We start from the raw sequence: 23532 nt of genomic DNA on the forward strand, positions 1-23532 counted from the left end.
TAGATATCCATCTGCAAAAAAACTGAAACAAGACCCATACCTCACACCATGCACAAAAACTAACTCAAAATGGATCAAAGACCTAAATATAAAATCTAAAACGATAAAGATCATGGAAGAAAAAATAGGAACAATGTTAGGACCCTTATTACATGGCATAAACAGAATACAAAACTTAAGAATGCACAAACACCAGAAGAGAAACTAGATAACTGGGAGCTCCTAAAAATCAAACACTTATGCTCATCGAAAGACTTCACCAAAAGAGTCAAAAGACAACTTACAGACTGAGAAAAAAATTTTGGCTACAACATATCTAATCAGGGTCCAATCTCTAAAATCTACAAGATATTGCAAAACTTCAACCACAAAAAGACAAATAACCCAATTAAAAAATGGGCAAAACATATGAACAGGCATTTTGCCAAAGAAGATAGTCAGTAAGCTAACAGACACATGAGGAAATGCTCATGATCATTAGCCATTAGAGAAATGCAAATCAAAACTACAGTGAGACACCATCTCACCCCAACAAGGATAGCACTGATCCAAAAAACACAAAATAAATGTTGGAGAGGCTGTGGAGAGACTGGAACACTTATACACTGCTGGTGGGAATGTAACTGGTACAACGACTTTGGAAATCGATTTGGCACTTCCTTTAACAGCTTGAAACAGAAGTACCATACGATCCAGCAATTCCACTCCTTGGAATATATCCTACAGAAATAAGAGCCATCAGACGAATAGATATATGCACACCCATGTTCACTGCAGCACTGTTCACGATAGCAAAAAGATGCAAACAACCTAGCTTCCCATCAACAGATGAATGGATAAACAAATTATGGTATATCACACAATGGAATACTACACAACAATAAAGAACAACACTGAACCCGCGAAACATCTCATAACATGGATGAATCTGGAAGGCATTATGGTGGGTGAAATTAGTCAGTCGCAAAAGGACAAGTATTGTATGAGACCACTATTATAAGAACTCAAGAAAAGGTTTAAACACAGAAGAAAACATTCTTTGATGGTTATGAGGGTAGGGAGGGAGGAAGAGGGAAATTTACTAACTAGATAGTAGATAAGAATTATCTTAGGTGAAGGGAAGGATATCACACAATACAGGGAAGTCAGCATCACTGAACTAAATCAAAAGCTACGAAGTGTCCAGAACACAATCAAACACTTCAACGGACAGTGTAGAAGGGGCAGGGGTCTGGGAACCATGGTTTCAGGGGACATCTAGGTCAACTGGCATAACAAAATTTATTAAGAAAGTGTTCTGCATCCCACCTTGGTCAGTGGCGTCTGGGATCTTAAAAGCTAGCGAGCGGCCATCTAAGATGTATCAATTGGTTCCGCCCCACCTGGAGTAAAGGAGAATGAAGAACACCAAAGACACAAGAATTATATTAGCCCAAGAGACAAAAGGGGCCACATAAACCAGAAACTCCATCAGTCCGAGATCAGAAGAACTAGATGGTGCCTGGCTACCACCAATGACCATCCTTATAGGGAACACAACAGAGAGTTCCTGGTGGAGTAGAATAAAACTGGGGTGCAGAACTCAAATTCTAGTAAAAAGACCAGACTTAATGGCCTGACTGAGACTGGAGGAACCTCAGAAGACATGGCCCCCACACTCTCTGTTAACCCAGAACTAAAACCATTCCCGAAGCCAACTCTTCAGACAAAGAACAGACTGGACTGTAAGACATAAAATGATACTCGTGAAAAGTGTGCTTCTTAGTTCAAGTAGATATAGGAGACTAAATGCGCAGCTCCTGTCTGGAGGTGAGATGAGAAGGCACAAAGGGATAGGAGGTGTTGAATGGACACAGGAAATCTGGGGTGGAAAGGAGGAATGTGCAGTCACATTATAGGGATAGCAGCTAGGGTCACATAACATTGTATGTATAAATTTTTTATGAGAAACTAAACTGAGCTGTAAACTTTCACCTAAAGCACAATTTAAAAAAAAAATGGAGGATGACCACATCAGATCACAAAATGGAGAATGACTACACCATTACATAACTGCCAAATTACAGCATTACATTAACTACCAAATTACAGCATTCCATAACTGCCAAACCACTGAGAATTATGGCACAGCCAAGGTGACACATAACCAGAACCATCACAGTCAGCGTTACTCTCACCTGGCTCCTTGGCTCTGTTACAGCCAGATGTATGTCGTTAAGGTGCAAAATAGTCATAGATTTTTTTACTACTGTTATAAACGTGAAATGTTGGAAAATGAGACAGTCGATAAGAAAAAGTGTACCCCAACTTAAAAATAGGCAAAGGAATTGAATAGACATTTCTCCGAAGAAAATATACAAATGGTCAATAAGCACATTAGAAGATTTCAATGTCTTTGTTGTTGTCAGGTACCATCGAGTCAGTTCTGACTCATAACGACCCTATAATATGGAGTAGAAATGACCCATAGGGTTTCCAAGGAGTGGCTGGTGGATTTGAACTGCTGACCTTTTGGCTAGCAGCCAAGCTCTCAACCACTATGCCACCAGGGCTCCAACTCAATGTCATCAGGAAAATGCAAATCAAATCCACAATGAGATACTACTTCCACCCACTACACCCACTAAAACCAAAAAACCAAACCTGTTGCTGTCTAGTAGATTTCAACTCATAGCGACCTTGGCTATTATCAGAAAATAACAAGTGTTCTCAAGGATTTGGAAAAATTGGAACCCTCACCCAATGCTAGTGGTATTGTAAAATGGTACCTCCACTGTGGAAAACAGTTTGGTGGTTCCTCAAAAAGTTAAACATAGAAATACCATCAATACCACTCCTACATACATACCTGACTCAACTGAAAACAGAAACTCAAACCGGTAGCTGTACAACAGTGTTCACTGCGGCACTATTCACAATAGCCAAAAGGTGGAAACAACCCAAGGGTCCACAAAGAGATGAATGGATAAACAGAACGTAGTCTATTTATACAATGGAATATTATTCAACCATAAAGAGAAATGAAGCTCTCATATATGTCATGACATGGATGAACCTTGAAAACACCATGCTGAGTGAAGGAAGTCAGATGTACAAGGACAAATATATGATCCCACTTCTATAAAATATCTAGAATAAGCAAGTGCATACAGACAAAAGTTTATTAGTGGTTACCAGGCGCTGGGGGGAGAGAGGAATGAGGAGTTATTGCTTAAGGAGTACTGAGTTTCTGTTAGGGGTGAAGAAAAACTTTTCAAAGTAAGTAGTGGTGATGGTTGCACAATATGATGAATATATTAATGTCACTGAATCATACACTTAAAAATGGTTAAAAAGACAATTTTTTGTTATATATATATTTTACTATATTAAAAAAAAATAATGAAAGGGAGGATAGTGGGGAGGGAGTGGATCATTGGAATACCTAGCATAGGTGTTGAGTGGTGTGAACAATCTAGAGATGCCTTACAGAGAGTAGGGGCCATGGAAGACAGAGATAGGGTCCAAGGATTACAATTACTTGCTACTGGTTATGTATTCTGTCCCTAGCTGGGAAGACAAGAAAATTAGGAGGATATAAATGAGAGGAGCAAAGTAAAAGAAGGGGAGGGAAGAAAAGGGGTAAATGAAGAGGAGGAGGAAAGGAAAGAAGTAGCGGAGAAGTAAGAAGAATAAAAGAAGAGAAGGAAAATCAGAGACATCTATTCCATCTGCCAATCCTGCCAATGGAAGAGGGAGAACAGGAACAGGAGAGAAAAAGGCTAGAAGGACAAGGAAATGAAGGCAGAAGGAGAGAGAAATGCAAAGAAAGGAGAAGGAAAAGGAGCAAGAAGAGAAAAAGGCAGTGGAAGAAAATATTAGAAAGGAGAGGGTAAAGAAGAAGTGAGAAAGAAAATGAGAATGAGAAAGAAAAAGCAAAACAGAAAAATAACATTTCTAGGCACATACTATGAGGACAGGGACTGTGCAAGGTGCTTTAAACACAGTAACTTACTTAATCCACGTAACTGTATTAGGTTACTTAACTGTATCAGGTAGTTACCTGGATTACACGAGTTACCGTGTTTAAAGGTATAATTTTCCTTGTTTTCTAAGTGGCAAAACTGAAGCTACAAAGGCCTAAAGTGACAGAGTTGGCAACAGAGGCTATTTTGTACTCAGGTCTGCTAACACCAAAGCTTGTGTTTCATTCTCTATACCACAAAAGCTATTCGTATGATCCTCCCGTTGCTATCAGATGGCCAAAATGCCTCTTCAGTTTCCCACAGCCGGTGATGGCCAACAGGAAGCACCTATGAAAATAACATCCAGGGCAGCATTTTCTATGATCTTCCACACTTGCATTCATTAACTTCACATCACTTCCTTCTCCCTGAAACATCCAAGATCCCAAATCTCCCTCCTTCCTCATCCTCATAAAAATATACCTGTACTGTGTCCTAAATCTTCAGTGCTTGCTCCCTGCTAACAGAACACGTAAAAGTAATCCACCTCCACTGTCACTGCATGACAATGTCGACAGTTCCCCCCGGGTGTATTCATTCATTCATTTAATCAATATTTACTGAGTATTTACTATGTGCCAGACACTGGGCTGGATACTAAAGGTAAAACAATGAAAAAGACAAACACGATCCCTATAAGCATAAAGTTTACATCTATTTGAGTAACAAATAAGCAACTGCAATAGACTATAACAAATACTACTGACAGAGGAACTCCAGGAGAACATTTTCAAGACTCAGGCCTATCCTGAGGAGTGACTCTAAGGGTAGGGGTAATTTCAGCCAGTAGCAGCTGAGAAGGAAGGGAAGGGCCTCCTCATTGCCTCTGAAACTTGGCCTCCATGCATCAGCCTGGGTTATGTGACGTCTGCCTTTATGTTCAGCTATGGCTCAGTCTCAATCATGGCATTCATTATGAGGACCCTTCGGAGGTTCTGGTATGTAATATAGGGTATTTCATAAGGACTTTAAAGAACAGTACAGTGGGAAAGTAGTTCAGGTCCACATAGGTGTCACTGGCCTCATACCAAAACCAAGTAATCCCTTCTCATCCAGAATATAAGTCCCCATTCTACTGGGGACTGTTACTCCCTCTTTCTGAAGCAGGAGCTGGAGGTGGCAGTTGCTAGGTAACACCAATCCCTCCTCAGCTTCCCACTAGCCCCATGGTATACCATCAGGCATTCCCAATATAAGTCGGGTAATCCTTCCCAATCAATTCAACCCCAAAAAGAAGAAATCTCAAAGAGCTCTCTTATCCTCAAAAGAAGTAGCTACCTCACCTTCTTCAAGTCTTTGCTAAAATGTCACCTTCTCAATAAGATCTACCCTAACCACCCTCTTTAATACTGCAACCTGTTCCTCTCTCCCCAACGCTCCTAATTCTCCTATTGTTCCCCAGTGTTTCTTTTTTCTATAGCACTATTAGCTTCTAAAATGCTGTATAATTTACTTATTGTTGATATGGTTATTGCTTATTGTGTGTCTTCATCTGCTAGAGTGTATGGTCCATGGAAGAAGTAATCTTTTTTTGTTCCTTGATGTATGCTAAGCATCTATAACTGGTACAGAATGGCATTAAATAAATGTTTTTCAAACACATGAATAAGTATCTCATCATAGGTCAAAGGATTATGAAGACCACTGCATTAGCTTCCTATTGCTGCTGTAATAAAAGTGCTACCAACTTGAGTGGCTTAAAACAATACAAATTTATTATCTCATAGTTCTGGAAGTCAGAAGTCCAAAACAGGTTCACTAGGCTGGAATAAACTTGGAATGATGAAAAATAATAACTTCGGAGACTTTTTAAAAGACAGTCACTTAACTTTCTCTCCACAGCACTTTACCTGTAAAGCTTTTTTTAAAATTTGTTTCTTCTTTTCTAAAATTTTATTGTGCTAAAATATATGTAACAAAAATTATGCCATTTAACTATTTTTTAAGTCTGGCACTTTGGCGTGGTAACAATGGGCTGAGTAGTAGTGGCTGCTCTATTGTTTTACATTTGCTCACCTTCATTCATTCAAATTACTTGCTCCGCACTCCCTACAAACACTGAATCTGTGAACACCTTTCAGATAATTCATAAGTAGCATCTTTCCTGTGCTGTTCAATGAATTAATAAATAGAAAGACCGAAAGAGGAGGAGTTCAATCCCACAGAGTCCACTGAGCAGACCCCAGGAGACCAGGTCCCCAGGTGCACTGTTGAAAGCTCCCAATCTCCATTGCTTCCTCTGTCTACCTCACTTAAAAGAACATGATCAGCCTCAGTAATCCACAGTGACAGAACTCAGATCAGTGGTTGCATGGGGAAGGACAGGAGGGAGAGATTACAAAGGGACATGAGGAAACTTTTGAGGGTGATAGATACGGTCATTATTTCAATTGTACTGATGGTTTCACGGGTATACACATGTCAAAACTCATCAAGTGGTACATTTTGAGTATGTGCAGTTTATCTTTTTTTTTTTTTTTTTTTTAAAAAGCTCTTTTAAAAAAGCTGATAGAGGGGAAAATGGAACAAAAAAATAACCCAAAAGAAGGCAAGAAAGAAGTTAAAAAGGAACACAGAGTAGGTGAACAAATAGAAAGTAAATAGTTAAGATGCCAGATGTAAACCTAGGTATATCAGCAACTACTTCAAATGTAAATGCACTAAGTGCTCCAATTAAAAAAAAAAAATTAAAACAAAGACTGTCTAACAGGATTAAAACAATAAAACCTAACCACATACTCCTTACAAGAGAAACAGAAGACTGAAACTAAGAGATTGGAAAAAGACATACCATGTATATGGATCAGTTTTCTTTTTCCAACATAACATCATGATATCATGTTATCAAAGACAAAATGACCAAAGACAAAATTTCAGTGGCATACAAAAATAAGCATTTTTTGCTCACATATCTGGGCTGACTGGCTATCTGTTCTGCTGATTTAGGCTGACCTCAGCTAGTATGCTTGGGGTGACGTGCCTCTGTTCCACATGTCACTCAATCAGGTTAACCTGAGTATGTTCTCATGATGACGAAAGATGCCTGACAGCAAGTTCCAATGTACATATCCATTTCAAGCTCTGCTTCAAGGATTGTCTGCCCACATGGTGGGGCCCAAAATCAAAAGCAAAGCAGTGCACCCCATGGTAGCAGGGTAATACATGGCAAAGGGTGTGGACACAAAGAGTGTAACTAAAAGAAGGGGAAAGAATAAAATTTGGGGCCAAATGACACAATCTACCTCACTCTATTACTAGCAAAAAAAAAAAATACTCAAACCCCTTGCAATCAAGTTGATTCCAACTCATAGTGACCCTACAGAACAGGGTTGAACTGCCCCACAGGGTTTCCAAGACTGTAATCTTTATGGAAACAGACTGCTACATCTTTCTCCCTGACACTTCTTTCTCCCAAAGAGTGGCTGGTAGGTTTGAACCACCAACCTTCTGGTAAGTGGCTAAGTGCTTAACCACTGCACCACCAGGGCTCTCTCTAGTATTAGCAGATAAAGTAAATCTTAAGGCAAAAAGCTTTGATACAGACAAAGAGGAGTGTTTCAAAATGATTAAAAAAAAAAAATTTCAATTTGTAGGTACCTAATCATATAGCTGGAGACTTGATAGCACAGTAGTTAAGAGTTTGGCTGCTAACCAAAGGTTAGCAGTTCAAATCCACCAGCGGCTCCTTGGAAACCCTATGAGGCACTTCTACTCTGTCCTATAGGGTCACTGAGTCAGAATCGACTCAATGGCAACGGGTTTGGTTTTTGGTGTTTGAAAATCATATAGCCTCTAGAGGAGAAAGAGACAAATCCAGAATCGTGATGGGAGATTTAGCATGCCTGTCTCAATAAAGGATAGAATAAGCAGATAAAAAAAGTCTGTAAGGATAGTAATTTTAATAACTTAACAAACTAGTCTTAATTCACATTTATAGAACACTCCACTAAACTACATAATGCACACTCTTTTCAAATGGACATGGAATATTTGTTTAATTGATCATATAGTGAGCCACACAGCTAGTTTTAACAAACTTCAAATAATCTAAATCTTGTGTGTATCTTTTCTGACTACACTATAATTAGGCCAGAAATCAGTAAGAAAAAGTAACTAGAAAATTCAACATTTGGAAGTTAAATACATTTATAAAAACCTATAGGTCAAAGGAAAACAGTCACAATGAAACTAGAAAAAAAATTTGAATTGGTTAATGATGAAACTACTACATATATACAGAACTTGGTGTGACTAGCTGCAAATACTGGGATGTACAAGGGCAGATACTGTGAACAAAAGCTCTGTAATTAGGAGAATAGTAAACCAGTTGGCTGAATGAAAGGCTGTATTTCTATCAGAATCATTATCAGCATCACTTTCCACAAGCCAGCACAGTGGTTAAGTGCTCCACTGCTAACCAAAAGGTCAGCAATTCGAACCCACCAGCCACTCCTCCGGGAGAAAGATAAGGCAGTCTGCTTCTGTAAAGATTACAGCCTAAGAAATCCTATGGGATAATTCTACTCTGTCTTACAGGTTCGCTGTAAGAGTTGGAATCCACTCGACGGCGGTGGGTTTGGTTTTGGACAGATCTTTAGGTCTATGCACCCACCAGAGTACTCAAGTTCAGAGACAATTCAATAATATTTAGGGGGAGATTAATACATGTTATATTTCTCTTCTAGACCTCCTCTCTGATTTCCAGACTACCAAACTACAAAATCTAACAAAACCTCCACTTGGATTTCTCAAAGACATCTCAAAATTAGTATGTCCAAAACTGAACCTTTGATTTTCCCTCTAAAACTTATTCCTCCCAAAGTCTGTCCCATCTCAGTAAATGGTACCACCATTCACTCAGTAGTTTAAGCCAAAAAAAAAAAAACTTAGGGAGTGCCTGCTAGGATGGAGAAACTAGGATCAGATTTATCCCTCCTACCATTAAAAAAAAAAAACCTGAAAACTGAGCAAAACACACGAAACAACTATTTTCAGACATTGAACAACAGGCAGCACAAGTTAGATTATCTGGATGGGTCTTACCTAATCACACGAACCCTTCATACCTGCAGCAACCAATGCCTTCTCCCCCGAGGGTAGCCCTGTACGCCCTGCTAAGTCACTGGGCCTGCCCAGCCAGGCTCTCCCTGGGGCTGCAGAGCTTTGTGCTGCCTGTACCTGACTGGAGTACGGATAACGGCAACTCCAGGCTTACCTGAAAAGTAGTGAGCAGCGGGTAAAAGCGCCCCAGGGCCAGACGGCTGGGCCAATGTAAGTTTGGCTACCCTAGTGATAATATTAACGTAACTTCCTATTTCTGGATATGTGTAAGGATGAACACAGAGCTGGACACATTACTTACGCTGACTTCACTGCCCCAAACTCAAACGCAGACTTTTGCACTTGTGAAGACCACCGCTTCTCTAAGATGGAGGCCTGGCACGAGGAGCCGCCCCGAGGTCAACTGTGTGGTGGGCGTGGCCAGGGGCGTGGCCACTGATGCGTTTTCCAAGGCCAGATCCGTTTAGCTCAGAGTACGTGTTTCAAATGTTTTTAAAGGTATGCTCTCTTTATTTTGGTTTTATTATTTTATTAACAGTTATTTTGGGTTTTCTCCTTGTTTTTGTTCTTATAAAAATAATCTTAAGTATATCTAGGTTAAATTCTTGTTAATCATTTAGTTTCAGGGATTAACTGTATTTTGTAGTCTAGTTCTTAGATTGCCTCATTTTTTGATATTTTTTCTTATCTCTTTTATACCCCCTAAACCCAGAAAGGGAGCCCTGGTGGTGCAGTGGTTAACAGCTTGGCTGCTAACGAAAAGTTCAGCAGTTCGAATCCACCAGCCGCTCCTTGGAAACTATGGGGCAGTTCCACTCTGTCCTAGAGGATCGCTATGGAATTGACTTTGCGGCAGCGGGTTTGATTTGGTTTGGTTAAACCCAGAAAACCAAACCCATTGCTGTCGAGTCAGTTTCGACTCATAGCGACCCTCTAGGACAGAGGAGAACTGCCCCATAGGGTTTCCAGAGTAGACCACCACATCTTCCTCCCTTCTTCTGCAGAGTGGCTAGTGGGTTCCAACTGCCTTCCTTTTGATTAGCAGCCCAGCGACTGTGCCATTAGGGCTCCTTTTCAACCACCACCCCCCAGCCTGTTTCAAACATTTGAAGGCCTGCAATGGGCTTATTTTATCTTTGATTTTTGATCCCCCAGCTATTTTTCCAGCTCTGACCTCATTCCTGAGTGCAGGACTTATGTCCAAGTGACTGCTAGTCCTCTGTATCTGAATGTCCTGCTGCTGACACCTCGAACTCAGTAAATCCTAACCTGAATTTATTATCTTTCCCTTCAAATCTGCTCCATCTCCTGTGGCTCCAAATTAGTAAACGGCAAGAGCTGAAACCAGTGCCTCATTCTTGACCCCTCTCCTTCCTTTGCAACACCCCTACTCCCCAACACACACACATACACACCAAATTCTGTTCAGTATAATACTTTCTTAGTCATTTCATTGCCCACTAGGCCCTAATCATCTTAGTTGGTACAAACCAACCAGCTTAGTACTATTAGTACTATGTTAAGGATTAAGGTAGTTACTGCAATAGACTCCCAAAGAATCTCCCTGCCTCTAGTTACCTTTCCCAAAACCTATCTTCCAAAGAGCAGCTAGTGATCTCTCAAAAAATGCAAATATGACCATGTTTTAAACCCATTCCTAGGGTTAAAGCTCCTTAAATTGGAGCCTGCCTTTCTCTCCACAGCCCAACCCATACAGGCTGGCCCATTACACACACGTACACATACACACACAGAGTTATGCTGTCAGTTGGTCAATGGCTGTTCTTCCAATTTGTGAACATAGCATTGTGTGGAGTTCAACAAGGCCATTCACAGTTGCACAGGACTTGAATATAGGGTAACCAAGGCCTGTCAGATTGTTTCCAAGCCTTTCTAATGACCAAAAAGCCCGTGCATTTCAAAAGGAAGAAAAGCTAGACTTGGAACATAAGTCCATTGTTAACAGTCAGTTTCATAGGCAAGTAGCGGGTAGTGTAATTTAATAGGACAGGAAGCTTGGGAGTAGGGAAATATCGTTAGGAAAGACTGGAATGCTTCCAGCTCTCCCTTGCTACACCTAGCACCTGATGGCTGATCTAACATTGTGACAGATTAGCAAAGGAGCCATTGCCAGTAGAGATGGCTGAAAAAATTTGGGATGGGCTGGGAGGCAATCCTTCTGGAGAGATCCAAGTATAAGATAGTTGATATGTACTACGCCCACTTGCCTCCCATGATGTTAGGTGTACCCTTCTTTCTGGTGAGGGGCTTCTTCTGGAAGTATCTACAGTATCTGACCCACATCCAGCACAATAACTTTACCAGGGACCCAGGAGTAGCCCATCACTACCAATCTCCCTCCCCCATGGTCCCATGGCAGTTCGACTACATTGATTCACACCCAAGGGTGAGGACAAGTGGCACAATGCTCATGTGGCAAGGTGACTGGACCTGGAAGTACAGTATCACCAAAGGCAGGATAAAGATATTCCTTTCAAGTGCTATACAGCAGTAATAATGAATGAACTAGAGCTACACACAAGTATACACATATATCTTAAGAACATAAATCTTGAATTAAAAAAAAAGGCACAAAAATATCTATTATGATTCTATTATAAAGTTCCAAAACTGGCAAAATTAAACTATATAGGTTTTGGAATACATACTAACATAATTAAAGTATAAAGAAAAGCAAGAACCTGATTTTAGTAAGTCATGATAGTGGTTACCTTGAATCGGGGAAAGAAAGGCTGTAATGAGAAAGGGCATGCTAAGGTAGAGAAGGTTCTGGGGTACTGGAAGTGTTCCATTTCTTGATTTAGGTGGTAGATACATGTGTGTTTACTTTATAATAATTCCTTAAACAGAACAAACATGATTTGGGCCCATTTCTCTTAATTATTTTATGTTTAAAATAAAGTGTGAAGAAGAAAGAATATATAATGAAGTATTCGTGGTAAAGGGTCATCCTATCTTCAATTTACTCTCAAATGGTTCAGGGAAGGGGGAAAAGTATAGACACATATAGATATATATTTACAAACAATTAGGATATCTGGGTGTCTTAGTCATCTAGTGCTGCTGTAACAGAAATACCACAAGTGGATGGCTTCACCAAACAGAAGTTTATTCTCTCACAGTCCAGTAGGCTAGAAATCCAGATTCAGGGCCCCAGCTCCAGCGGAAGGCTTTCTCTCTCTGTCAGCTCTGGAAGAAGGTCCTTGTGATGCATCAGTCTTCCCTTGGTCTGGGAGCATCTCAGCGCAGGAACCTCAGGTCCAAAGGACACACTCTGCTCCCAGCACTGCTTTCTTGGTGGTATGAGGTCCCTGTGTCTCTCTGCTCGCTTCTCTCTTTTATATCTCAAAAGAGACTGGCTTAAGACACTATCTAATCTTGTAGATCTCATCAATGTAACTGCCACAAATCCATCTCATTACATAATAATCTTGTAGATCTCATCAATATAACTGCCACAAATCCATCTCATTAAATCATAGTTATAGGATTTACAACACATAGGGAAATCTCATCAAATGACCAAATAGTGGACAATCACACAATTGGGAATCATGGCCTAACCAAGCTGACACATATTTTGGGGGGACAAAATTCAAGCCATAACACTGGGGGAAGGATATATGGGAATCCTTTGTACCATTCTTACAATTGTTTTTACGTTTGAAATTAGTTCAAAATAAAAAATTAGAAAAGACAGGAAGACTCCAAGTAGAATATTTTCATCTCCTTTTATTGAAGGAAATAGAAACTCGTGCTGCAGAGGCAGTTGTGCCTCAGAGCATGACAAGGTAGCCAGTGGGGCTAACATGACAAGTCACAATGCTGGCCAGGGGTCCTACCACTGTGGGAGGACCAAAACCACAAAGACAGTAGGAGGTAGCAAACATCCCCAACACCCAGTGCAAGCTTTTCCATTTGTAGAGAGCTTGGCCATGAACCTTACAAACACGGTCCCCTCACAGCTTGCAGATTATCATCTCAGGCCTTGGCCAAAATCATCCAAATGCATACAAAATTAATATGCTATCTCACATCTGGAGACCCTTCCCTTTGATCCAAAAATTCAGGTCAGAAGATCTGGGCTAATCATTCAGCTCCTCATCCCAGAAGGAAAAAGAGGCTGAGTTCTCAAAACATCATACAGGTATAGCTAGACAGGTGCTGATGCCCAGCCTGGCCCTAAAAGAAGCTCAATTTGTTTTTTCCTGACTTCTCACACTGCTCTCACCCAGCAGCCCTAGGAAACCTCTCAATGTTATAAACAAGTACAAAATGGGGGCAGCAGCCTCGGAGATGCAGGGAATTAAAAGCTGCTACATTAGCCAAGACCATTTCACAAGAAATAGCATGAGAAACACTATTGGGTCAAGGTCCTCCCAAATAGCTGCTAGAAGCACACACAAAGAAAAATGGTAGCTCTCTCTCCCATGTCAGGATCAGCTATGCCAAAGTCATGGTCCAGGAGGCTGAACCACTTCATGTTCCTGGCAGATTATCAAACCCCATGGCATTCCTCAAGCTGTTCCAGTTTTCAAGTACAGTGAGGTGTTTGGGCAGTTCGGTCACAGAAAAGCAAGCACTAAAGTCTCAACTGATTACAAACTGATAATGTTATCAAGCCATAAATTTATATAGTCAAGAACTGATTGCAAGTGGAGGAGGGAGATTTTGCTATGTAGAAATAAAAATCCAAGTTTATTCATATAAACCTTTGATCATAAACCACCCTCACCTCCACAAATTGGAAGGAAATTCCTTATTTAGAAATGGTCATCTGATTAGTCATCCCAGTTGCAGTTTTCTTCAATGCTGGGCACATGGTTTCCAAAGATCATATTCTTGAGAGCTCTAGACCAGAAAATGGGAGGATCAAGGCAAGGAGGAGAGGGCACTGGGGCTGGAATTTCTGAAATGAGCATTTATTTCACAGAAGGCTTGGCACAATGGGGATGGGGTGTGCATGGCTTTAATGATTGTTCTTGGTTGCCTCCTTTGCTGCAGCAATCAGTGGCGTGAGGCTGGAGAGGGGCTTGGCAATCTTCAGGAACTGATGCTAGAAAGGAGAAAAAGGGCAAAAGACGTGACCATTTACCATTCTTCCTCAGCAACCATTACAGGACATTAAGGACATCCATGTTTGTACAAGGTGCTACCTGGAGAGCTTCGGATCATGCCCACATTAAAGGACATCTTCAAAAGGTATCACACCTACTCAGGCCTTCATAACCACTGGGAATAATTCTCGACTTCACAAAACAGTACAGATTATTATAATCTACAGAGTCCAAATATGTAGCTAAAAAAAACCCAAGACTTGATATATAATAACTTCCTGTAGAGTTGAAAAAAGCATTTAATCTGGAAGTTTTTCTTGAATTTAGTAATGAAAAATCTTTGTCTCTTGAGGATGTGGGATGTTTCTTCCATTTGATAAAAAATATAGGAATTATTACATTTTCTTTTCTGTCCTGGCTACCAAGAAACTCAGTACTGAATTTGGTTTAAGCACAACTGTTTAACTCATATGATTAGCATATTTGATTCTTCTGCCATCCCTTGGTTAGAGTTTTATAATTCCCTTTTATTAATCATATTATATATGCGTATAGACACACACACACCCCCCTACCCTTTGCCAGAAGTTGTTTCAAGTTCTCTTTGGACAGCGATAGTGTATGACGTCTATTGGGAACAAGAAGTTACTATTACTATAGAAGACATAAAAGATCTTGGTTAAATCATGAAGATATTAATTCCAATATATTATCTTGTATATTTCTGTCCATATATATGTTCTCTCAGGAAAAACAGATATGAAACCTTCATGATTTATGATTCCGAAAGTCATGGTTTTGAATACTTACTATGTACAGTAACAAGTTAAAGAGCTAATTTGCTCGGATCACATGTTTCTATAATCCCCCTGAGTTAAAAAAGCAGCATGATCCAACACCCAACTGGGAGGTCTCAGTTTCCTTCTCTGTATAATGAACAAAGTAGATAAACCTGAGGACCCTCCAGTTTTGACTCTCTTTGAGCCTATAAGAGCAGTGGCCAAGAGCTCACACACTAAGAGCCAAACAGACATGGCTCCACTGCTTACTGGCTATGCAATCATGGGAAGGTTACTAAACTCCTGAAACCTCGGTTTCCACACCTGTAAAAATGGGAATAACAGAACCTTTAATTCATGGGGCTATTGTGCAGAATAGATGAAAAAATACGTAAAGTGCTTAGTGCCTAGAATGTGGTAAAATTCAATATAATGTATTTATTATTATTATGTTATTATATCAGGAATAAAACTCTAGAGGGCACTAATCTTCAAAAACTATATTTCAGTACCTAATTAAGAACGATATCTTTACCAATCATAGGCCTGGCATAGTATTTGCACACTGCCCAATGCCTGGGGTTTCCAGAACACACCTTATGTGAAAGACAAAGGGATCATATATTGTACTATCTGTTATAAGGAGTTTTTAGTCCCAAAGGATCCTAGAAACTAATTGGTTACTTGGTAGAATCCAGATCTTATATCTAATAGGTCAGAGGTCTGTAATCAGTAACCCTGATTAGAAAGATGTTGCAAAGCATGACATTCCAATGAAAGCAAATACTTTAAGCAATTCTATCCAATTCAACAATTATTTTCTGAGTACCTATTCCAAGTCAGGTCCTAGCTAGGTACAAGAGGAGACCCAAGATTAATAAGATACGGTTATAACCTAGTGGGAAACACAAAGACGTTCATAACTAACTTTAATGCAGGGCAGTGTGGTAGGTCCTGACCTGGCCTGCCTTGCTCAGTCGCTCAGGCCTCATAATACAGGAGTAGATTGACTGTGCATGACTACAGACCAATCACTGTCATCAAGCTGCATGTGATGCTTATTATTAAATCACCAGTGGGCAATGCAGTAAAATGACACTAGTAATGTAGTAAGAAATTGTAGCTGAAACTTAAATGTTAGATACAAATGATGTGGCCTGCTAAAGGCAGTTTTTACAACCATATAAAATAATTATGCTATAATTTCAGGACTAAGAAGGTGGGAACATAAGAGGCTTGGCAAACCCCCACTCAGGGCTTCCCAACAACTTGGCAGAATCTCACTTCAGGCAAGTAGAATATCATTGCTATCATCTCAGAGAGTCTCTGATGAAGAAACTAACCGTCCTCTAAATGTACATCCCCTGGTATGCTTTTCTAAAAATGTATCTTGTGTTAAGATGTGTGCGTCAGAGAGCTTCTTTTCATCAGGACTCAAACTCTGTCAGACTACTTCAGGCAGAACAAAAGAAGTGCTAAAGACAGAACGTGGCAAAGTTCAGTAGGAGCTCAGAAAGTAGATTTTAGGCTGAATCTAGGACAATGGATAGAGTTTTAATAGGTTGAGGAAAAGGCTAAGAAAAGGTGAGCAAAAGCACGGGGATGAAGAAGGTTAGAGAACTGGGAATATCGAGTGAGTTCAGGATGTGGTAACAGAGAAGCCTTCTTCTATAATAACCAGTACCTTACAGATGCAAATGAAGGAAAAAAGGCTTGGTTGAGTGATTTCTGAAGGCAAGTGCTTCTCTGCATAGGGACAGTTACCTGTAGCAGCTCTTTAGCAGAACCTCTCTTCTCCACATCCATCTCAAGACAGCGGTTCAGAAAGTCCCGGAAGATAGCTGAGAGCTTCTCTGGGTTCTGAAGCTCTGGGGTCCCATTGGTGGCAATGAGGTACAAGGCCTGGCAATGAAAATGAAGAATCACTGTTACGGATTGAATTGTGTCCCCCAAAAATATGTGTTGTAAATCCTAACCCCTATATCTGTGGTTATAATCTCATTTGGGGATGGGTTTTCTTTGTTATGTTAATGATACAGGATTGGTGTAGGGTGTGTCTTAAATCAATCTCTTTTGAGCTATAAAAGAGACAAAACAAGCAAGCAAGAAAAGCAGAGATAGGGGAAGACAGCCACATGAAGATCACCCAAGAACAGAAGCTCAAAGAGACAAGGATCTTCCTCCAGAGTCGACAGAGAAAGAAAGCCTTCCCCTATAGCTGGCGCTCTGAATTCCGACTTCTAGCCTCCTAAACTGAGAAAATAAATTTCTTTTTGTTAAAGCCACTCATTTGTGCTATTTCTGTGACAGTAGCAGTATATAACTAAGACAGGTCTAAAGAAGGGCACAGCAGGAAGGACCAAGAGGAAGAAGGAGATCCAAAAACTATTTCTTAAGTGCTATCACTGGAACCTAATGGTTAGGTGAAAAAGGTGGGGCAGAGAGAGGCAGAAGCCTGAGCCTCTGATCAGCCAAAGTACAACTTCTTAAGCCCTTGACTCCTGCCCAGGACCCCAAGCTAACCAAACAGGCTTCACTCCTGGACAGGGCAGCTGTTTGATGGCCACAGCACTGGGCAGACCACAGGCCTCAGAGTGAGGTTTACCACCACTAACAGTCACTGCAAATTCTGACTGTAATAACCCAAGGGCTTCTGTTTCTCTGGCAAAGTGCAGCAAAGATGGTTCGTGACACAGATAGGAAGCCAGGGTCTTACCTACCTGGAGACTTTCAGGTAAGGGCAAAAGTTCTTAAAGATTAAACTTGTTAGTTTCCAGACCTTGTCCAGATAATTAAAATTTCCTGGTAAAGCGTTAAGTGCCAGCCACTACTAGCTATGGAGGTCATGTATGTAACAGTTAATAACACAAAATTTAGTGTCAGGCAATCCTGGATTTGATCCAACCCCTCTCATCTACTCCAGGACCTCATTCCTGTACCTTCTCTCTTGTACCTCCCTCCACTAAATCATCAGCACATAAACATGCTGTGATAACATCATCTTTTTAATAAAACCTTCCTTTGAGCCCATATCCACTTCAAGATACTATTCCATTTCTCTGTTCCTCTTATCAGCAAAACTCTCTTTCTCTCTCTATATATATATTTATATATATGCCATCTCCACTTCCTGTTCTCCCACTCCTGTGAATATATTCTAATTAGGCTTACATCCCCATCGTTCTACTGATACTGATTATCAAGGTCATCAGTAACCTCCACATAGGCAACATTGGCAAATCCAATGTTCACTTCTCAGTCTCAATCTATCAGTTACATTTAACATAATGATCAATCCTCCTTCTTGAAATACTTTGTTCACTTGGCTTCCAGGACACACTTCTCTCAGTTCTCATCCTACTAAGAAGGCCACTCCTTCCTGGTTTACTTTGCTAGTTCTTCACCTCTCCAACCTGTAAACATTGGAGGTACACCAGAGCTCAGTACTCAAATTTCTTCTTTAACTACACTCACTCCCTAGGTGAGTGATCTCATCTAGTTCTGATTTTAAATAACAACTATATACTATCTATTAATAGATTTATATTTACAATCCTGACCTCTTTCCCTTGAACTGCAGACACATTTGCCCAAACTCAACATTTCCACTTGGATGTCGAATAAACTTTTCAAATTAACACAGCTCTTTATTATCACATCTAACCTGCTTTGCCCCATATCAGTAAATGGTAAATCAATTTTTTTCAGTAATTCAGGCCCAAAATCTTGTATTCATTGTTGATTCCTCTTTTTCTGATACCAATTCATTTTGTCAGCTGTACTTCCAAGATATTTCCTGTGTCCAACCACTTCTCACTTCCACTCCTACCTATCTAGTCCAAGCTACCACTCTTACCTGAACTATTACAATAGTCTTTCTCCATAAAAGCAGCCCAAATGATCCATTTAAAACATAAATCAGATCACATTACTCCTCAGCTCAAAACCCTCCAGTGGCTTCCCATCTCCAGCAGAATAAAAGCCAAGTCCTCACAAGTCTTACCTGATCTGGTCCCCTGCTAGTTCTCTGACCTGTCTACCATTCTCCTTACTCCTCACTCACTTCAGGGACATTGGTCTCCGTGGTGTTCCCGAGAACACAAGAAGCATGTTCTCAAATCAAGTCCTTTGTATTCTTCATACCTGGAAAGCTCCTGTCCCAGATTAATCTCATGGCTTGCTCCTTTACTTCTTCAAGTTTTTACTCAAATAACCTAAAAGAGAGGATTCCCTCTGTACCCATATAAAATAGCATACCTCTCCCCCCTCCTATAACTCTCTTAACCCCTGTACTCTGCATTTTTTCACAGTACTTGTGCCTAGTTTTATCTGGAAACTCATAATGAACATGCCTGAGTACCATTTCCTGGGACTAGAGACAACCTAGACATCTTGAAATGGGATCAGTAACACTCACTCTCAGAGGGTTTTCATTGAGGTATGGGGGCTCCCCTTCAATCATTTCAATAGCCATGATGCCCAAGGACCAGATGTCAACCTTGGGCCCATAGGCCTTTCGCGTCACAACCTCTGGTGCCATCCAGTATGGGGTTCCCACCATGGTGCTCCGTTTGCTCTGCTCTGGGGTGATCTGGGCACAGAATCCAAAATCAGCTAGGGAAGGAAAATAAAAGAAGGAAAGGATTTACATTCAGGATACTCCTTAGTAAGTGTTAACTGTGTGCCTACCTCTAGGTGTCAAGCTCTGCCTGGCCCCCAGCCACTGCAATCCCTGATCTCTTCAAAGCTGGAATCACTTGACTTCCATCTACAGGTCTAGCTCCTAGCTTGTCCCTTGTCCAACTCTGAAGAGTAGCAGGAGGAATATAAGAAACAACATCTTTGTCCTCCCACTTGTCCTCAAACTAGAAGGACTAGGCATCAAAGTCCAAGCTGCCCATTTTGGCCTTGATCACTTGGTCCAATTCTGTTTTGTTCTTGAAAAGTCATTCCCATGTCTCAATCTGGTAACCAGGTCCTTGCCTTATTCCCTAGGCATGAGTCCCTGGCTTAAATCCTAATCACCTATGATAGGCAAGGCCTTACTTTATCAGTTCCTCAACCTGTACCTTGTGGTCAGAGGCTGCTAACAGTCCTTCTACAAGCTGCCCATCCACCTGTGACACAGCCTGTTTGTCTGGACTACTGGTCCTTATACCTTTGAATAAAATGTTCTTCCTACAGTTCATTTACATTATATTGCTATTATATATATATGTTTAAGTTATGAGGTCTTTGATAGCAAGAACTATGTCTTCTTACTCATCTTTGTATTCCCAAGAGGCCTGGCATATACTAGACATTCAATAAAAGTTTGCTGAATAATGACTGAATGAAAGGAATTATGTACACTAAACTCTTTTTTTGAATTATCTATTTCATGTCTCCTATTCTAGACTGAGAACTCCTCAATGGCAGGCAACATGTACCCTCAGTGCTCATAACAGCACTTAGCACATACTAGGCATTCAGCAAATTATTTTTGTCTGAAAGTATAAAGGAATAAAAAAGAAATGAAAGTACATTCTATGAGAGAGGGATATAAAGAATCCACATATCCCAGGAAATAAAGACCCATTGATGAGTCTTCTGGCTACTATTATATGATTTCCATCGCACAGGGGACAGGGTCCCACAGGAAAAAGAAGTATTATCACTCCAAAGACTTCTACTCACTTAGCTTGACAGAGCCATCCATTCCCAATAGGATGTTGTCACTCTTGATGTCTCTGTGAATGACCTGGTTTGAATGCAGAAACTCCAGGGCCTGCAGGCACTATTGAAATGATGTGGGCAGAGGGAGAAAGAAAAGACATTTAATACAGAAGAATTATAGAAAATCAACTAATCTAACCTCATTTTAAGATAAAGTGAGGCCCCAATGAGTTAAAGGACTTGCCCCAAATCAGTGGCAGAGCTAAGTCTAGAACCAAGTCTCCTGACTAAACATTCTCATAATGCTCCATGCTGTCTTTCTCATTATGATGTCCCTCTAACGTATTTACTTTAGTGTTTTATAGAACATTAGATCCTTGATTAAAAAAAAAAAGAAGAAGAAAAACCTGAAGTCCAAGAAAAACTAGTGAAGAAGAATGGAAAGGATTTTGTAATGAGAGAACTAGAGGACAAGGACAAATAAGAGTCATACGGAAGTGATATTATTAGAAGCAGTGAAGTTAGGGGGATAATCTTATTTTGGTGAGGAGATATTTTGGACTGTTCTGGATATGTTGAATTTGACATACCTATAGGGTCACTATGAGTCGGAATCAACTCAACAGCAATGGGTTTGGTTTTTGGTTTTATAGAACACTGACGGACAAATGTCCAGTAGGCAACGGAACACATCTTAAGTTCTATACAGAGGTCTGAACCTGAGATAAATATTTACAAGTCATTTGGTAAGAGGTGGATTTTTTTTTTTTAAGTTATAGTAATGGTTGAAACTGATAAAAAACAGAGGAGGTTAAATAAAAGAACCTTGGAAAACACCTATACTTAGCAGGCAGAATGAGTAACAAGGAGACAGAATGATACAATTAAAATGCTTAGTTCTATCACTACCTGACTAACCATTATCATTCTGGACAAATCACTTACTCTCCCTAGGCTACTCTTTTCCTATCTGTAAAATATGGGGATCGGATGATTGAATCTCAGATTTTCAACTAAATCCAATGGTTAGAAACTTTTACCAACTATAAAACACTGAAAAGATGCAAACCAATAGGAAAATTCTAACTTAATACTTTACTTTCTAAGAACATATCCGTGGCTAAATTTAGAATAAACTTCATGTGGAAAGAGTGATAAGGAAGAGAATGTCTAATAAGATTTCTTAGAGGGGTGATAATTAAAAAAGGTTGAGAAACATTGTATTACTGGTAGGGCAAAGAAAATAAGTCAGATCTCCTAAAAATTCCAGTCCTGTGTTAATTCCATTAACCTGCTTGTGTGCTCTCTACATCCCAAGGTTGTTAATGTAAACTTGACCATACTTTCTAGGGCAGTATTGATTTCACAGGGTCTTATTTTTCCTAACATTGATTAAATATACAACTACATAATTTCATCTGTATGGCTCTAGATCTTAGATCATCAAACCCCTCCCACTCTATTATACTTACCCTCATGAAACTCTGAACCTCACCTAATTTTCTACTCTTCTCCTAATTCCTAACTTTTCTATTATTGGGTCATTGGGAAATCCTAGTTTCTCATCAGCAAAACACTCAATATCCTCAACTGCTCTGAATATTCCCTTCATGTTCTTGCTGTAATGAAAACCTAGCTATCCACTGAGGATACTGCTTCTCATGGAGCCCTTATGGTGTTTTTTTCTCACACATACATCAGCATATTACAGACTCTAGACATTAAATAGCAATGAGGAGAAATGAGGATAGCTATTTAAGTTTGTTTTCTATTTTTTTTGCTTAGAAATATTTTACCCTAGATTTTTGCTTGGCTTGCTTTTTCACATCATTCAGTTCTTCAGATCACTCAAATCTATGGTGAGACCTTCCCTGACTAACCTGTCTATAATAGTATTGCACTTTTACACAAATAAAGCACACTTTCTACGTTTGTTTGCCAATGCCCCCCACCCAGGTATTTTCATATGTTCACTATGCTGATTTTTTACAGCAATATGTGAAAAAATTAGCATAGTGGCACTTATGAAAATATAAGGGGCTCAGCTGGCAAACAAACGTAGAAAGCGTGCATTATTTGCATAACAGTACAGTACCTCCTATGTCACTATCTTCTTACTCTTGTTTATTTTCTTCATAGCACATAAAACACAAGTGCAGAATAAAAATATGATTAAAAATATATATGAAGCAACTATAAAGAATAATGGTAAGTCTGTGAAACATCTTATAACATGGATGAATCTGGAGGATATTATGCTGAGTGAAATAAGTCAATTACAAAAGGACAAACATTGTATAGTCTCATTTTTATAAAAAGTCAAGAATAGGTATATACACAGAAAGCAATGTCTTTTGATGGTTACCAGGAATGGAGGGAAGGAAAGGGAACCACTTGCTAGATAGTAGACATCTGTTATTTCTGGTTATGGGAAAGCCAATACACAATATGGGAGAAGTCAGCACAACTTACCAAGGTAAATGAAGACACTGAGAGGTACACAAGAATAAAGGACAATTACGGTAAATGTTATAACATATACATTTTTGCAAAAAGAGTAATAATCAAAAAATATGTGTGTGGTTACAAAGGTATTTATGTGTGCTATATGTGTATATGAAGGTATATATGAGTACATTCGCATGCATATATAGGTATATTTGTAGGCATAAGTATATACATGTTTGGGTGTGCTACATACATATTCATACATATAACAAAGCACATGGGGGCACAGCTATGGAGATTTCCTAGACATATACAAACACCCGTGGAGTTGGTTTACTGGGTCAAAGGTCTTGGGACCATAGCCTCACAGGACAACTCAGTTAATTGGCGTAACATAGTTCATAAAAATAATGTTCTACATCCTAGTTTGGTCAGTAGCATCTGGATCTTAAAAGCTTTCATGCAGCCATCTAAGATACAATTATTGGTCTCTTCCTGTCTGGAGCC

At 39.8% G+C, this 23532-nt stretch overlaps 1 protein-coding gene across 3 annotated transcripts in view; it reads right to left on the reverse strand.

Moving 5' to 3' along the window:
• Positions 1-23532, reverse strand: part of PAK1 (p21 (RAC1) activated kinase 1) — a 137953-nt gene that overhangs the window by 34070 nt on the left and 80351 nt on the right. For 2 of the 3 annotated variants that reach the window (XM_023736582.1, XM_023736584.1), the window contains exons 12-15: positions 20599-20698; positions 19340-19536; positions 16687-16824; positions 12804-14142 (exon numbers count right to left, since the gene is read on the reverse strand). In XM_023736582.1, coding sequence (XP_023592350.1) covers positions 14056-14142; positions 16687-16824; positions 19340-19536; positions 20599-20698 — 522 coding nt within the window. In that variant the 3' untranslated portion in view covers positions 12804-14055. Of the gene's footprint in view, positions 1-12803; positions 14143-16686; positions 16825-19339; positions 19537-20598; positions 20699-23532 lie in introns of those variants that run through there. The other variant, XM_023736585.1, reaches the window with a different exon arrangement.

This window comes from Trichechus manatus, unplaced genomic scaffold (assembly GCF_000243295.1).
Source record: "Trichechus manatus latirostris isolate Lorelei unplaced genomic scaffold, TriManLat1.0 scaffold00088, whole genome shotgun sequence".
Classification (NCBI taxonomy): domain Eukaryota; kingdom Metazoa; phylum Chordata; class Mammalia; order Sirenia; family Trichechidae; genus Trichechus; species Trichechus manatus.